Here is an 18,949-nt window from a genome sequence, read left to right as displayed (position 1 = left end):
CTCAAATACTACTACTTAAGGCTATGTACCCACGTATGCAGAAAATTCCTGACTGAAAACCGGACTCCTTCACAGAAACCGCGCGTTTTTTTCCGGTGCATTTTTTGCGCGTTTTCCGCGTTTTTTTCCGGAGCGTCCCCAGTCTCATAGAAAATAGTTAGAAATGCGGATTTTTCCGTGAAACTAATGAGCATGCTGCGTTTTTTTCGCGGAAAAAACTGCATCAATATGCACAAAAAGTGCAGAATTCATTAAAATGAATGGGATGCTTCTTTTAAGCGGTTTTGCCGGTAAAAACGCTTAAAAAATGCGAAAAAAACGCTTACATGCGTACACAGCCTTAGAGTACTAGAAGACCACCATAGAGTGACCATATAGTAGCACAATATATGAAATTAACAGTGCCACTCTATAAATATTTATCATTATATAGCGCATAAATAACACCACCATATAGTGTTAACATAATACAACTGTAAATTACTAAAATTAGACGGTGCCCAAATATCTGCTCCATACATAAAATTAAAGCTAACAACAGCGCCATCCATAGAATAAATAAAACTGCTACTCCAAAAAATATTACAATCTGTGGTAGCCGCTAGCTCTGGGTGTCAGGTCCATAATGGCGCCACGTTTGGCAGGAATAATCCTTCATATCATACAATCTCCTCCACTTCCGAGCTCAGGCTTTGCATTTCATTATATGACGTAATGTTTCATTAATCTGTTCCGTTCCATCTCTGCCATCAGGCGACCTTTACACAACTCGGAAATCTGATTTATAAAACACTATATGGTTGTCATAAATTCTGACACTATTATTTTTTTAATTTTATTTTTTTTTTTATATGAGTAAGCGTCTTTTGACCACCAATGTGTAAAGATAATGAATTTTAAAAGGGGATCTGAGAATGTTTCTATAATCCTTCTATACCGTGAGAAAACGGTGCAGAGCTGTAAATCCTCCGCCGGCTGCGTACATGGAGGAGTCAGAATTCTGAAGGTTTATTGCTTCCCGAGGGCCAATTACAAATGAAAAAAATGTCCAATCTGTATCTGACTACAACTCTGAGAATTGATGCCATTATGGAGGATCATCTTCCTTGGATACAATTGTGTTACGTTTCTAGAAGGTTCATTAATGGAAGAAGTCATTTGTGAAATTCAAACAGAAATTCACCCCGTGGTTCCGGGTTTACGGCTTCACGAGCAGAAATCCTTGACAGTAATGTGGAAAATTGAGGCTGACAGCAAACACTTACTGCAAAGCTGGAACTGATCAAGGGGAAAAGAAAAATCCTCAGGGGTGGGATTATACAAAACAGGAGGAGGGGCAAATATTTGAGAGACAACCAAAACTTTTTCCAAATCATACAAGAATAGTTGACAGACCCAAACACTGCTTGTCCAATGCCACAGTGTGTGATACTGTCTGCTGAGCGGCTACCGATAATGTGCAATACGATCTTCTAAGCTGTTGTATCACAGTCTGTTATGTGATATTCTTCATTAATAATCTTTATTTTTTATTTTTATATAGCGCTAACATATTCCGCAGCGCTTTACGGTTTGCACACATTATCATCACTGTCCCCGATGGGGCTCACAATCTAAATTTCCTATTAGTATGTCTTTAGAATGTGGGAGGAAACCGGAGTACCCGGAGGAAACCCACACAAACACGGGGAGAACAGACAAACTCCTTGCAGATGTTGTCCTTGGTGGGATCCGAACCCAGGACCCCAAGGCTGCAGGGCTAACCACTGAGCCACCGTGCCGCCCATTGAGCTGCGGTATCTATACCCATCATGTGTGATACAACGTCTGTAATGATGATTAGTTCTTATTTTCTGTAGATCTAAGATGATGAAAATGATCAATTAGTGCAGTAATTATTACCTCCAGCAGCTCATCCCCAACCCGGATCCTTCCATCTCTTCCAGCAGGACCATCCGGATTAATGGCCACAATGAAGATGCTCATCAGGGATCGGTCCTTGTTACCAGCGAGGCTGAGACCCAGCCCATTCTGATCCTTCTCGAGCTCGATGATGTGGAGCTCCCCAGGGTGGTTGGCATATCTCTGCCTTATTTTATCTAAGAGGAAAAAAAAGGGAAAAAGATTCAACACTATGTAAAAAAAAACAACAATGGCTTCCACTTCTTGGATCTCAGCAAAGAGAGGAGGCAGATACCAAATTAGAATAGTTGTATGTGAATAGGAGGCACAACACAAATGGGAGAGAAAACTACAGGATCAGTTTGTCTGTAGCCTATGGAGACACATCAGTCAGCATAAGAGCTGTGTACTCGTAACGACATGGGAATGTTTAGACAGATCGTGAAGTTGGTTGGTTCCGTTTTAGAGCACTAGTGATACAGATCCAGAAGTGATGCAAAAAGTTACCAATATCAGTGTTGGGCATTTTCGGTTGTAATTGGGAAGGGACCGGTGGCATTCCCATTTTGTGGGTGAGGCTTTGGTAAACCCTTGGACACCACACATTTTTTGGGACTGTTACCAAAATATCTGGTCAGACCCAGCAAATTGGGAATAGCTGGCATGTGACTTAAAGGTGGTCCTCCACCTACATCTGGTGGCAAAGAAGAAACTAATGATTGAAATTCTACCCAGTCCCTATGTCTCTTGCTGCCGCCAGTTCTAACTTAATACCATTAACCAAGTAATCTCATAAAAAGCTGGAGGCAGATAATGCAGAAAACACCATTGTCAGGGTGAGATGGAGACAGATCCTCCTCCCTCTCAAAGCACAGCAACCTCTGCACATTAAAGATCATGCCCCACAACAAGTCAAGCAGAAGTTAAGGAGTCATTTTTTTTTAAATAGTGTTATTATGTCTATGGGCTTTCTCTAAAACAAATCTCTTGAAAAGGAAAAAAAAAATACTAAAACAAAAGGAAAAAAAAAGACGTTTGCAGGAGTATTTTACTTACTACCTCTGGCGGTTTGTAAACAGTGTTACAATCATTCAAGACGCTTTCGGATCGATACTTGCGACTAAGACTAGGCACTTCTACCCATAATTGAACCTTCATCTTATCTGGGGTCTTTTCAAAAGAGTACATTGCCATGGTTACAGACGACAAAACCGGAAAGAAAAAACACACACTGGAGATAGATAGAAGATGGGAAACTAAATTTGTTTTCAAAGAGAAAGACACTTCCCAAACAAAAGTAATAAACATGTACAAGGGAAATCACCCACTGCTTGTACAAGGGTCAGTTTTGGGGCACGGAGTATGACATTAGCTCTGTACTCCTTTCTAGGATGGAGCAGTAGCTCACAGGCATAGCAAGGTTCAACTCGAACCGGCGTATACTTCTATGAGGCAACTAGAATCGTCGTTACAGTCTCAACAAGGTTGACAGTAACAACGGAATGAAGGCACAGAGCTTGTTGGTTACAAAACAGGATGAAGACACAGAGCTTGTTGGTTACAAAACAGGATGAAGGCACAGAGCTTGTTGGTTACAAAACGGAATGAAGGCACAGAGCTTGTTGGTTACAAAACAGTATGAAGGTACAGAGCTTGTTGGTTACAAAACGGAATGAAGGCACAGAGCTTGTTGGTTACAAAATGGAATGAAGGCACAGAGCTTGGCTGTTACACATCAGAGATGAGAGAGAGTGTAAGAGATACAAATTAGAAAGAAGACAAATGACAGTGACACACGGGTTGAGTCACTGAGCTTCATTGTTACAGATCAACATTATTAACATATATATCCTTGAACCCACCTAAAATGCTTTAGCAGAATGCATCAGTGTCGCACATATGAGTATATAGTTTGGTTTGTGAAGGGATACAATTACAAGACAATTGTTGATTCGTTCACTTCACATACTATTCTTAAGTTTATCATATTAAAGGTGCATTTTCTGTAACAAGTATACAATATATATATATATATATATATATATATATATATATATATATATATATATATATATATATATATATATATATATATAGGAATTCTGTTTCTTCACCAACAATCCACAGTTTAAAGATACATTTATAAGAAAGGGTAAGGATCGGTGCTAGTACAGAACCACTGTTTCACACCTCTCTAAGCTTGCTAACAAAGCTGCAATAAAGCAGATTGGACCAATGTGCCTAGCAATGTAGATATCAGCACATGAATGGATTACTGCGAGGATTAAGTGTGCATATTCTGCTGTTTTAGCTTCACCAGGAGACTTCTTGTTTATTCATGGTTTCCAATTTTGCAGTTCTCAAGTCCAATTATTGGCTCCATAGGGAAAACAACTAAAAGTATATTTACACATAGCAGATATGATCATTTGAAGGAGGCCTGCTGCTAAAACAGCCCCATCCCAATATATATAGGAAAATTTCTGCAATAACTCTGCAGAGTGTGAACTAAACTATAAAAGTACTCTAAAGATGCTCTAGTGATTTTCATCTTTCCTGTCCAAGAAAATACAAGAGATTCATTACCAGGTGCAATATTATAGCAGTTATATTCTTGCACATAGGGGGCAGTATTATAGTAGTTATATTCTTGTACATAGGGGGCATATAATAGTAGTTATATTCTTGTACATAGGGGGCAGTATTATAGTAGTTATATTCTTGTACATAGGAGCAGTATTATAGTAGTTATATTCTTGTACATAGGAGCAGTATTATAGTAGTTATATTCTTGTACATAGGAGCAGTATAATAGTAGTTATATTCTTGTACATAGGAGCAGTATTATAGTAGTTATATTCCTGTACATAGGAGCAGTATTATAGTAGTTATATTCTTGTACATAGGAGCAGTATTATAGTAGTTATATTCTTGTAAATAGGAGCAGTATTATAGTAGTTATATTCTTGTACATAGGAGCAGTATTATAGTAGTTATATTCTTGTACATAGGAGCAGTATTATAGTAGTTATATTCTTGTAAATAGGAGCAGTATTATAGTAGTTATATTCTTGTAAATAGGGGCAGTATTATAGTAGTTATATTCTTGTAAATAGGGGCAGTATTATAGTAGTTATATTCTTGTACATAGGGGCAGTATTATAGTAGTTATATTCTTGTACATAGGAGCAGTATTATAGTAGTTATATTCTTGTAAATAGGAGCAGTATTATAGTAGTTATATTCTTGTAAATAGGAGCAGTATTATAGTAGTTATATTCTTGTACATAGGGGCAGTATTATAGTAGTTATATTCTTGTACATAGGAGCAGTATTATAGTAGTTACATTCTTGCAAATAGGGGCAGTATTATAGTAGTTATATTCTTGTACATAGGAGCAGTATTATAGTAGTTATATTCTTGTAAATAGGAGCAGTATTATAGTAGTTATATTCTTGTATATAGGAGCAGTATTATAGTAGTTATATTCTTGTACATAGGAGCAGTATTATAGTAGTTATATTCTTGTACATAGGAGCAGTATTATAGTAGCTATACCACTGTACATAGGGGACAGAATTGTAGATGTTAGTGTGACACTATTGAATGATACTATTTTCTATTATTTGCCTGAGCGGTTTTATATGAAGGAGCAAAAAAATGCCTACAGTCAGTGGCAGTAAAGAGAAACCATAGTGAACGTCTCACACTGCAGTATGCGCAATACCTCAAAATAAGTAATAGAATGAAAAAATGACTAGTTTTGATGGTTTCCGGCTTTGGTGACTGGTAATGGAACAATACCTGCGCAAGTGCAGTGAGGTATATTATTACTATGTTGAAACAGATGTAACTTTTTCTAGCAATGATAAATTGCTTGATTTAAAAGATATGTCAACATGCTCACTATTTTACATGTTACGTGTAGAAACAAACACACTTAGATCTGCCCAGGGACTCTACCAGCAGAATAGTGAGTGCAGCTCTGGGGTATAATACAGGATGTAACTCAGGATCAGTAATGTAATGTATGTACACAGTGACTGCACCAGCAGAATAGTGAGTGCAGCTCTGGGGTATAATACAGGATGTAACTCAGGATCAGTACAGGAGAAGTCATGTAATGTCTGTACTAATACAATCTAAGTAATAACTAGAATGCAGAGCTCTGTTATACAGACACCAGTCCTGCAACTGTGTCAATTGTACATGAATTGATGTACGTACACCAGAATATTTCCATTCACTGACCGCAAGTGAAATTGTAAAAATGATGAAGAATTGAAGCACAACACTATATTAAAAAGCGTAGCGCTGTTCATTACTTAAGCAATACAGAACAATACAATTAGTGGAGAGGGATGAGAGACCTGTCCACAGGAGAGCTTACTTTGTAATACTGCGTTGGGACTTTTAACTACATCAATAATTTCCGTCAGCACATACTGTTCCTTTTTTTCATACAAATGTTATCTCCGGCCTTGGATGAGTGAAGAATTTCCATGTCTCAACACGTCCGATTATCCACCACACTCGGATCCTTCAAACGGAACCTGAAAACCCATCTCTTCAGGAAAGCTTCCAGACTGCAATGACCATTCTGCCGCCTCATCACCACCTGAGCTGCTGCACCCCCGACCTTCTGTCTCTTCCCCACTATCCCGTAGAATGTAAGTCCTCAAGGACAGGGTCCTCTCCCCTCTGTACCAGACTGTCATTGTAAATGTGTTTACTTTTAAGGATATCTATAACTTTGTATGTAACCCCCCTTCTCATGTACAGCACCATGGAATTAATGGCGCTATATAAATAAATAATAATAATAATTTACTTCGTCCTGGCTAGTTCTGTCATATAATCAGTAGTCACTGACTACCTGCATGGCCTGATACTCAGCGGAGCAACCTGGGAGCTGATGATCTACTCCTGCATCACCAGGCACTGACCTACAAGGCCGCAGCGACAAGGTGATGCATGAAGAGGTCACCACATTATGCAACTATTCGCCAGAGACTGGAGAACAAACAGCAGCAATATGAACACAACACCGCTGGGAGGGAGAAACAGCAACCAGACCCCTACGCAGAGCCAAGACACAGCCCGGTGCCCATCGGGCACTGCACCCTGTGGGTGGTCTAATACAAATTGTCTTAATAGGGTTCTCCCGCTTTATACAAATATAACTTAAAGGGGATGTCCGGGCTTATAACACGATGGCCGCTTTATTCTTAAAATGGCACCCCCTCTGGTCCACAGGATGCATCTGGTAATGCAGCTGAGCTGGACTGAACTGAACTGCAATACTACACATAACCTAAGGAAACGTGTGGCGCTAGCTATGAAAAAAGAGAGATCATATTTTCTAATCCTAGACAATCCCTTTAAATTGTTGCATAAATAAAGAAGCTGCATTTTTCTGATATACTTTAGCGCCTCATTTTCAGAATATTTGCTAGTTGTCAATGAATAGAAATTCCTAATTTCTTACCTATGGAATGTATATCTGCAGAGGGTGTAGCCTGACATACCAATCTAATCACACAGACGTGGGGCAGCGTTCATCCCGATACATGGAGTTAAGCCTCTCAGGATGATGGCACAGTTGGGTGTGAACCCTGACAAATATCTTATAAGCTCCTGCAGGAGCAATAAAAACGTGCTCCGACTGTCGCTGCAGAACTGCATTACATCCGAGCTGAACGGCAGAGAAAGGCAATAATGTGACAAGCTCTGGATGGTGTAGCAGAGCCGAAGTGGCGATAACGGCTTAATGGGAAAGGTTAATAGTAACCCAACACAAATAATGCAGAATCCACAGCAGGACAGGCAAAGGGCGAGACAGAAAAGCCAGGACATCACCAAAAAACATCACAAGTATAGAAAACAAAGAAGTAGAGTATCTACTAACACATCAATGTGACTAGGACTCAAAACCCAAAATACTGCACTGTCCAAGTAAGGACCAATGGACAAAGTAGCATTAACATATCATGGGCTCGTTCTCAGTTACATCCTATATTACACTCCAGAGCTGCACTCACTATTCTGCTGGTGCAGTCACTATGTACATACATTACTGATCCTGAGTTACATCCTGTATTATACTCCAGAGCTGCACTCACTATTCTGCTGGTGCAGTCACTGTGTACATACATTACATTACTGATCCTGAGTTACATCCTGTACTATATCCCAGAGCTGCACTCACTATTCTGCTGGTGCAGTCACTGTGTACATACATTACATTACTGAACCTGAGTTACATCCTGTACTATATCCCAGAGCTGCACTCACTATTCTGCTGGTGCAGTCACTGTGTACATACATTACTGATCCTGTACTGATCCTGAGTTACATCCTGTATTATACTCCAGAGCTGCACTCACTATGCTGCTGGTGCAGTCACTGTGTACATACATTACATTACTGATCCGGAGTTACATCCTGTATTATACCCCAGAGCTGCACTCACTATTCTGCTGGTGCAGTCACTGTGTACATACATTACTGATCCTGAGTTACAGCCTGTATCATACTCCAGAGCTGCACTCACTATTCTGCTGGTGCAGTCACTGTGTACATACATTACATTACTGATCCTGAGTTACATCCTGTATTATACTCCAGAGCTGCACTCACTATTCTGCTGGTGGAGTCACTGTGTACATACTGTACATTACTGATCCTGTACTGATCCTGAGTTACAGTACAATACAGCAGTCATCTTTCCCAATGGATATAACCAAGACCCCACTGGATTACTATTCTTCACCACTTGACAGGAGAGGACGACTCAAGTACTTCTGTTCACTGGTGAATATCCAAATATTGGGAGGAACTGTTCTCCTGACGCCTCTTATTATATTCCCGAGGACATCCGATCGGTTTGTGGGGTAGATCCGGCGCTCTTGCACTTCACTGCCTCGACATGCGGAGACAAACACTAAAATAGCTGATTGCTCCCGTTTCTCTGTGTGATTTTCCTGCTCAATGTGCAAAATACTGGAAAGCAATGAATCCCTGTATTATTGATGATGGTGGAACCATCTGTAGGAGCCGCCACCGATACAATGATAGCCCACCCATCTATCCCTCTGATACGTGGACTAATGCAGACTGCTCATACTAACGATGACTACCCCAGCCAATAAACAAATCATGGATGTGGAGCTGATGGGAAACTTACAGGTGCTTTAGTTAGTTCTCTAAAGAGCGGAGTCCTACTACATTTCTGAGAGTGGAGCACAAGGTGACAAATCTGCTTCATCTGCCCCACCTGTGATATAAATGGTTGATGGGACGAGCACGATGCCGACTGCTCCCCAACGCAAGGATATAATCAGAGTTCAAAGTCACCTAGCTCAGAAGAGGGCAAAGGGGAGAGAAGTCTCCATACTGCTAAAAATCTATTAAAGGTCAATAAAAATATATAAACACTCAGCAGGTGAAATAAGTATTGAACTTGTCATCAATTTTCTAAGTAAATCTATTTCTAAAGGAGCTATTGACATGAAATTCTCACCAGATGTCGGTAACAGCCCATCCAATCCACACAGGCATAGAAGTCAAACCATACAGGTCTAAAACTTAAGTTGTGTGTGATAATAAGGACACATGGAAAAATTATTTAACACATGAAGAAAGAAGAAGTGGAAAAAGGCCTGGAAAGTCTTGACAGCAGCTGAAATCTATCAGTAATTAGAAAGCAATCCTGCCACTTAGTGACAAATAATATAACCTGGTTCAACTGATGACCTATAAAAAGGTGTCTCATTACCAAGGTGCCACACAAAAAAAAAATCTCATGATGGAAAAAAAACAGTGAGTTGTCTCAAGACCTTCACAACCTTATTGTTACAAAACATACAGATGGCATTGGTTACAGAGGAATTTCTTAACTATTGAAGGTTCCAGTGAGCGCTGTTGAGGCCAAAATCTAGAAGTGGAAATAACATCATTTCACAATAAACCGGCCATGACCAGGTTCTCCCTTCAAGATTTCAGACAGAAGAGTGAAAATAATTAACACAAGAGTAATCTAAAGGCCCAGTTTCACATAGTGAGATCGCTGATGCGTCACCGATTTTGTGACGCAACAGTGATCTCAACAGCGATCTCGCTACATGTGACACTTAGCGGTGACCGGCCCCCCCGCTGGATATCGCTGATCGCGCTCGATTGTCCAGGGCCATTTTTTCATTGTCAGCATCCCGCTGGCCAACATGCATTGCTGTGTTTGACGCTGATGAGCGACCTCGTTGGCCACGCAGAACTCATGGACGCAGGCGTGAGTAGTCAGAATAGCTGATGTGTGACAACGCACCAGTGATCCTTACCAGGTTGCATCGTTGTCGGGATCGCAGGTGCGTCTTTGAAGAGATCTGCCTGTTTGGCAGCTTACTAGCGACCATGCAGCGACGCACCAGGTCGTATCGTTGTCAGGATTGCTGGTGCGTCGCTATGTGAAACGGGACCCTAAGAGCTGTGGAGAGCTACAGGGAGATTTGGAATTAGCAGGTACAATTGTTTCATAGAAAATAATAAGTAATGCACTCAATCTCCATGGCCTGTATGCACGCTCACCCCACAACCTCTATGGCCTTTATGCACAGTCACCACGAAACCTCCATGGCCTGTATGCCCACTCACCACAAAAAACTCCATTACTAAACAAAAAGCATGTTTAAGCCAGTTTACAGTTTGTTTGTTCTTTAAACATTTAGACAAACCTGTGAAATACTGGGAAATATAGTCTGGTCAGATGAGACCAAAACGGAACTCTTTGGATGCCATAATACACACAATGTTTGGAGGTCAAAAGGCACAGCATATCACCCCAAAAACACCATACCAACAGTGAAGTATGGAGGTGGGAACATCATGGTGTGGGACGGTTTTTAAGCATACGGCAGAGGCAAACTTCATATTACTAAAGGAGGGATGAATAGACAAATGTACAGCGACATTCTTGAAAAAAATCTGCTGCCATCTACCAGGACTATGGACATGAAACGAGGGTGGACATTTCACAAAGACAATGATCAAAAAGGCACAGAAAAAGAAACTCTTAATTGGTTTTAGAAAAAAAAATAAAGCTGCTAGAATGGCCGAGCCTATAACCGAATCTGAATCTAAGAGGAAATGTATGAAAGGAAATAAAGCTCAGAGTCCATAGAAGAAGCCCACAGGAGATTGAGGATGTGTCGAGTGTTTGAGCAGAAGAATGGGCTAAAATCACATCTGAGCAATGCCTGCGACTACTCTCTCCAAACATGAGGCATCTTGAAGCTTCATCAAAAACCAAAGTCTTCTGTACTAATTATTAAATAAGTTTCAGTAAGCGCATTCAATACTCTTTCCCTGTGTCATTTCTATTGTTACACAATTTTTTTTGTTTGATTTATTTGCTTGTGTGGATTGGATGGACTAATACCGACGTCTGGTGAGAATTTCATGCCAATAGCTCCTTTAGAAATAGAGTTACCGTACTTAGAAAATTGGCGATGTCTTCAATACTTATTTCACCTGCTGTATGTAATATATAAGCTCAGGAAGCCTACGCGTTTCAAACACAAAAATCTGTTCTTAGTCATGGTACCAATATTTGCAGGTGCGTGGTCCTTCTAAAGTTAGATACTTTAGGCTTTTTAAGCAGAAACCAAATTTGAAATTAAACCTCCCACACCCCTGCCACACAGTCCTCCCATCTGTGCATTGTGCTACGACCATCTAAGGCATCTTCAAATTAAAATTATGATTAGTTCTAAACTCTTCTTAGCTGGGGAGCTGCGTACATTCATTGTGCCCCCCCACCACAGACCTCCCTCATTAATCAGCGTCGGATCCACTCTATACAGGTTATTGAAGGACAGGGATGAAAGAAGCGGCTACAGCTGCAGATGTAGCAGAGCTGAGTTTATCATTGAACTCTCTGGGAAATTCAGCTCTGCTACATCTCTATGTTCAAATTAGAAATGAAAGTTTTGTTTAGTTAGACATTCACTTTGGACACATGTAGCAGAGCTGAAGGTCAAGTTTAAGTCAATGAGGTCATGTTTAATTTATTTCGCAATTTTTTCAAAATTTCCGGTAAAAGATGCAGTCTGGCTCGGTTTTCAGACGAAAACGCAGCAAAATAAAATTCATACGATTGCAACACGCAAACAAACCCTTCGACTCTTTAGGGAGGGGGCGGCGTTGTCTGTGGGAAGTCCTATGTAACAACAATAGAATGCTTTATCTCTATTACCATAAATTGTGCCAAATAGCACACTCGACTCCGCCATAAAAAAAAAAAAAGTTTGTTATCTGGCACAATACATGGTAATGCCATAATAAGAGCTACCAGTTATGGTTTTACAAGGAGGTAAATTGCAAACTCAGCTAAACTACATCTGTCCATCTTATTTTCTACATTTCAACTTGTAATCCTATGTAAAATCAAAGAATGATAGAAAAAACTGAAGTTGTCATGTGATGAGAATAGACACTGTTGTCACTGCTACATCTATAGCTCTAAGTCTACATAGGATTGGAAGCAGAGATGTAGCAGAGACGTATGTGTTATCTGACACTATCAGGACATGTTATAATATGTAATACTATAGTGGACCGCAGGTGAAAAATGCTGCAGCTCCAACGACCAACTCAACTCTGCTACGTCCCTAAGAAGTGACTAATCGTATCAGAGTGTTATCATCAGCTCTGCTACAACTGTAACGAACGACTGCACATGTATCAATATTAGAGTTTGTTGCATGCACACAAGATGTTTCCCAAATGACAAATTCAGCACTGCTCTATACATTTAACTCACCCCCAGCCCTGCTACATCTGTCCTAAAATGACTAAACCGATTCAGATTTCAGAATCATCCCAATGCGCCAACCGTGCAGCTCTTAGACAAATGGATAACAAGTGCAGCTCTGCTACATCTGTGATAGTTAATTAACCATGTCACAATGCTAACACTCTCACTCCGGGGAGCTCCGGCACATTGTATGAAGTATGCAAATACGCCAATCATTACTTATCCGACGGCGCTGGAGCAGAACGCTGCCTCTTACCTGGGAACCCCCCCTGCACCATGGCCGATACCGCGGAAGCTCAGCGCGGCTGCATCGCCGGACGGGCGTCCTTACTCCGCAGGAGGCTACGAGCCGCTCTCGCCGACTTCCTCCGATGACCTTGGGGCCTACAAACGTATTTCCTTCGCTGCGAGATGTGATCAATTAGCGAACGTGAAGCGGAGACGCAGCGGCTCGGAGGCTCGTCTGGTAGCAGATGGGTTCTAACTAGTAAAGTACGTGCGAGGAGCAAGTGGCGGCTCCCAGCATCTGACCCACTCAGACGGCAGCCCAGCTGGTGCCTGCACCACTCCTCATCAATGCAAGGGGGGCCGCAGGGGCCGGTCACAGAGTCTCAGGGGGTCCGCGACGTCCCACAACCTGTCACTACATAACTACCTTCTTGTAACATTCTACTATCCTACTTTTCATCTAGTTTTTGGCTTGTTTTTCATTTGCGCCTTATTCTCCTATTAATTTCAGCCTTAACGTCTTTTTTATATTCGTTCGTTTTTTTCATTTATTTTTTAATCTTCGCCCACTGTGGGCACAGCGTTTGTTTTTCATGATTTGGGCAGATTTTCCACTTTTTAATTGTTATACTTTTATGCACATGACTTCAGTCCACCTGAAGAACAAGAACACCTGACATTTTTTAGTAGTACATTTTGCAACTTTATTGGAAAGCGAGACTTTTTTTTGGCCTTAAAAAAAAAAAAAAAAAGTAGCAAAAAAAATTAAAAGACAAAAAGAGAATTTTTGATTTTGGGTAAAATTAATGAACCAGTCTGAAGAATTTGGCACAAAAACGTCCGACGAATACCACAAGACAAAAGAAAAAGAAAACGGGACTTAGAACTGAAAAACCCAGAAATGATAAATCGGGCTTTTAAGTCTTTCCATTGCTGACAGTTTTGTAGCTCTGTGCTTTCTGTCAGTGTATGGAAAACTCACGTCTACATTTAAAGGCTTTAAACTTGTCCTAATCGACGACTTTTAGGTAAACCTGTCAGCACGAAGTCCCTCCTCTGTCCAGATGATGCTACAATTTATCATTGCAGATCAAAGATATTAGTCTGGAGTCAGCACGGTGGCTCAGTGGATAGCACTATACATGGCGGCTCAGTGGATAGCACTATACATGGCGGCTCAGTGGATAGCACTATACATGGCGGCTCAGTGGATAGCACTATACATGGCGGCTCAGTGGATAGCACTATACATGGCGGCTCAGTGGATAGCACTATACATGGCGGCTCAAGGGATAGCACTATACATGGCGGCTCAGTGGATAGCACTATACATGGTGGCTCAGTGGATAGCACTACACATGGCGGCTCAGTGGATAGCACTATACATGGCGGCTCAGTGGATAGCTCTACACATGGCAGCTCAGTGGATAGCACTACACATGGCGGCTCAGTGGATAGCACTATACATGGCGGCTCAGTGGATAGCACTACATATGGCAGCTCAGTGGATAGCACTACACATGGCGGCTCAGTGGTTAGCACTACACATGGTGGCTCAGTGGATAGCACTACACATGGCGGCTCAGTGGATAGCACTACACATGGCGGCTCAGTGGTTAGCACTATACATGGTGGCTCGGTGGTTAGCACTGCAGCCTTGCAACGCTGGGGTTCTCTGGGTTCAAATCCCACCAAGGACAACATCTGCAAGGAGTTTGTATGTTCTCCCCGTGTTTGCGTGGGTTTCCTCCTCCCACACTCCAAAAACATACTGATAGGGAATCTAGATTGTGAGCCCATCGGGGACAGTGATAATGTGTGCAAACTGTAAAGCGCTGCAGAATATGTTAGCGCTATATAAAAATAAAGATTATTATTACTACTATCAGCTCACAGCTGTATACTTAGCCTTTCCTGGTTATTAAAATGTGGGACGTAGATGATGTAGGGTCCCCCAATAATTAATAACAGCAAAGGCTAGGCAGAATGCTGCAGGCAGATATTAATAGGCTAGTAAGGCGCCATGGATATTGGCCCCCTCCCAGACTAATATCAGCTCTCAGCTGCCCCAGAAATGGGGCATCCACAAGATGCACCAATTCTGGCACTTAGGCTGGAGTTATACTAGTGTATGGCAAGAGCAGCGGATGCGATATTCTAATGACCCTGGGCTCCTGCGAGGAGGAGCCAAGTATCATGCTGCTGTGCTCCAATCCTCTCACACCTGCGGAGGAGGCAGAGAAATTAGATTCTCCATCGTCAGCGCATATTGCACCGCACTCGGTTGATATCCCAGTGATGTGCGCTGTGTCACTCGCACCATAGACTTATATGGGTGCGAGTGAGCCGAGACTTGGCCGAGTCTCGGTGCCAATTGCAGCATTGTTCTCGCATGCCGATTCGGCATGAGAAAGTAATCACAGATGTGAGCTGCCTTACAAAGTAACACTGGGCCGAGGGCTATGCGATGTTTCATCATATAGCACTCTGCCGTGATGTACGGTAGTGTGACTCTGGCCTTCCCACTTGCCCTGGTGCGGTGGATTTAAGATGATAGTTGGGTGGATTGATGTCACTTTTGTATTGTCAGGTGACATCAAGTCAATGGGATGGTAATGGAGTATTGAGTTAGTATGTAAAAAAACACATGTATAGTAAACTACACAAGCACTGTACTAATTATACATCTTATATCTATCTATTCTGTGTGTATATACACTGTATGTAATCCATCTATTCTATCATGTCGGGTCATGCTCTGGTTTTACTGCACGTGGCAGATGAATTGCCGGCTTTGGTGTGCAAAATGTAAAAATCGGTCGGTATTCACATGGTCCGGGTGCTGAGCAGTTTTTTTTTCCCTCGCACCCATTGACTTACATTGGTGAGTCTCATCCGAGATACGAGGACAATAGCCCCTGCTGCAATTTCTCAGTCCGACTTCAGCTGAGAAAAAAAATTGCAGATGAGCAGGGAATCACTGAATAACATTTGTCAGAGTGTAATCGGATTTGTTATCGGATTGCACTCGTCCGTTTTCCTCGCACCTGAGTGCGAGCCCCAACAATGATGGTGGGACGTAAGCTCAGCTTGATTCCTCTTATCCAGCAATGGTCACTAGTGACCCCCCAAAACGAAGGCGTGAAGTCCCGACAAACTGTTTTGAAGGATGTAGTCCTACAAGTGACTTCTGGAGTTAATAAAACAAACAAAATAAAAAAAAAATATATATACAATTTCCAAAAATACTGTCTTATCAATTGCATATCATTTTCAGGATCTCTGCTTGCTGTCATTCAAAACAAAGCTTTATTGTTCACCAGCAGGGGATAACACTCCATCCTGGTCAAGGAGTAACATCCCACTTATCAGAGCTATACCTTTTAAAAAGTCGAATACCTCTGTGTCCATCATATGAGCACAACAGATGTTAATGATCCACTGGAAATTACAATGAAGATTTCTATTCAATGACCGCAAGAAACAATGGGATTTTGATATAGAACGCATATTAAAAATTTTTTGCAGAGCTTTGCTACACAAATAACATTTACTTGCTGACCCCTTTAAGGCGGTCACTTAATTACTAACTGAAATGAAAGAAAAAAGAAAGAAAGAAAGAATAACTTTGAAGCAGTTTTTTAATCCTCCAATGTGGGCAGGCTTTACCAGCTATGAAATGTAAATAAGTTTTGCAACAGTGTCACCCAGTGGTTGAAAATAAGAAAAATACACTTTCAAGTAACCAGAATAATCGGTCCTGTGTATGTACATGAGAAATAACACCATATTTGACCAATCGGGGGCAGACATATCATTGGTGCAACATGGGCAGCCACACAGGGGTCCAAGAAATACAGGGGATAACTTCCACACCCAAAGCAGGTGACATTGTGTGTTATGCTGAACTGTTGGACTGCAAAAGGTCCATACATTGTTATTGCATATGGGCCCTTTTCTGTCCGTGTCTGCCATGGTGGCCATTATATGACTTGTATCCTGCATTTATCAGTGGTTTTTACCTCTGCAGTCTCTATCTCTACTTTGTAATTCACTCTGGACTGGTGAGCGGAGACGAGCTGTTATAATCTTTCCCATACACAGAACACAGATATGAATAATTCCTGCTCATCTTTCCACAGTTCCCTCACAGAGAAGAACAGCAGTAGACTGGAGGATATTACACAGTAGTACTGAGCAGTATAGATGAGAATCCAGCTCTGGGGTGAGGTGAAAGACTTGTTGGAAGGCTCAGCATGATCTTTGTCTGTATGCCTCGGCCAGTTTCCACCCTCTGCTCCTCTCGCCTGTTCCCTTCTCCAAGGAATAATGGGCTATGTAACCTGACACCTCACTGAGCTGGCAGTCTGACTTGTCTAAACAAAAATGGAGTTAAATGGATTAATTAAATAAAAGCAACCTGACAAAAGGATTGTCCTCGTCAAGACGATTACAGTAAATACCAAGCTTGTATAGTTTTTAGATTTTAGTGGCTCAAGAAAAGGAAATTGTGTTTTTGTTTCTGTGTTTTTTTGTTGTTTTTTTTGCATGGTGAGCGGTTGCTTATATTTCTACAATTTTGGATTTTGGGGGTGCAGAAAATATTTGGATCAGTTTTTTTACTGAAAAACTGCAATTCTGGAACTTCTATTTCTTTGCCTTTCACAACATTTGCTGTAAGAGTTAATTAATCCTTATATTTTGATAGACAAGAATTTTACAGACACCGAGATACTCTTTTCATTATTTTATTTTGAAATGGAGGAGGGAGGGTTTGAGTTTTTATGGGGTTTTTTCATATATATATATATATATATATATATATATATATATATATATATATATATATATATATATATTTTTTTTTTTTTTTTATCTTTTTCATTTTACTTTTCACTTCTTTTTTGAAAGTTCCTTTGGGGAGCTTGTACCTGCAAGAGTTTGACTGCTTCTACTATAAACATAAAAACTAAAGTATTGCTGTGTATGGTAAAAAATCATAGTCTCCTATGACGCAGAGCCAGCGGCTGGACCTCATGATTGAAACATCATGACAAGCATGGGGGGGGGCTTTACCTGGCTCCCAGCTCTCATAGCAACACGTCAACTCCTCAAAAAGGTTTCCAGCTAGTACAGGCAAATGTCAGCTGTGTCATATAGCTGACATTTGCCCTTCTTGGAATGGGCTCAGCACCTGAGCCTGCAGAAAACAACCAAACACGCTCCTTGGAATAATAGTAACTAAAGGAGCATTGATGGGGTTAAAGGGAACCTATGAGCCTGTTACTACGTATATGGCTGTGGAGATGCTTCTCCCCCGATACAAAAAAAACAAAAAAAAAACAACTTTTGTTTTGACAGATTTGTATAAACACTATCGAGAAAAAGCTCCTCCAAGGATATTGTATAAAATATTCAAAATTTATTAAATAACACAAAAAATAAAAAGTAACAGCAAACCATACAGAAAGTGGAAAATAGCATGACACTGGGTGACAAACATATGGACTGTAAAATGACTGGTTCAATAATGTAGCACATGAGGAAATATATGGAAACATTATTTTTTCCCTGGGTGATTTTTTTCATTCTGGTAAACATGTTATTGCTTCAATTCTCTAGCCATGAGATAAGTTTCCCTTACTTGATCTAATCCATACCCACATCATTTATTTTTTTAGGAGGGATTTTTTTCCTTCAGAGGAGATCAACTATGGGGAAACCAGCAATGTCTGGGTTTCATCTATTTCATTGTGCATAATGTCGCTGCAGGCTTCTTTTAACATGCTATTAGGCTCTGATATGTGAGATTAGATCATTAATATAATCTATTTCTGCTTGCTACACCAGCACTTTAATAATTATTTTGTATGCAAATATTTCCTCATGTGCTACATTATTGAACCAGTCATTTTACAGTCCATATGTTTGTCACCCAGTGTCATGCTATTTTCCACTTTCTGTATGGTTTGCTGTTACTTTTTATTTTTTGTGTTATTTAATACATT

At 40.8% G+C, this 18,949-nt stretch overlaps 1 protein-coding gene across 5 annotated transcripts in view; it reads right to left on the bottom strand.

The window, feature by feature from the left end:
* PATJ (PATJ crumbs cell polarity complex component) overlaps positions 1-18,949 on the bottom strand; it is a 256,986-nt gene that overhangs the window by 77,055 nt on the left and 160,982 nt on the right. For all 5 annotated transcript variants that reach the window (XM_073544627.1, XM_073544628.1, XM_073544629.1 and 2 more), the window contains one exon: positions 1,903-2,099. In XM_073544627.1, coding sequence (XP_073400728.1) covers positions 1,903-2,099 — 197 coding nt within the window. The remainder of the gene's footprint in view (positions 1-1,902; positions 2,100-18,949) is intronic.

The sequence above is a fragment of the Dendrobates tinctorius genome, unplaced genomic scaffold, assembly GCF_039654945.1.
Source record: "Dendrobates tinctorius isolate UK_male_01 unplaced genomic scaffold, ASM3965494v1 ptg000138l, whole genome shotgun sequence".
NCBI lineage: Eukaryota > Metazoa > Chordata > Amphibia > Anura > Dendrobatidae > Dendrobates > Dendrobates tinctorius.
This window is presented reverse-complemented; position numbering and strand designations above follow the sequence as displayed.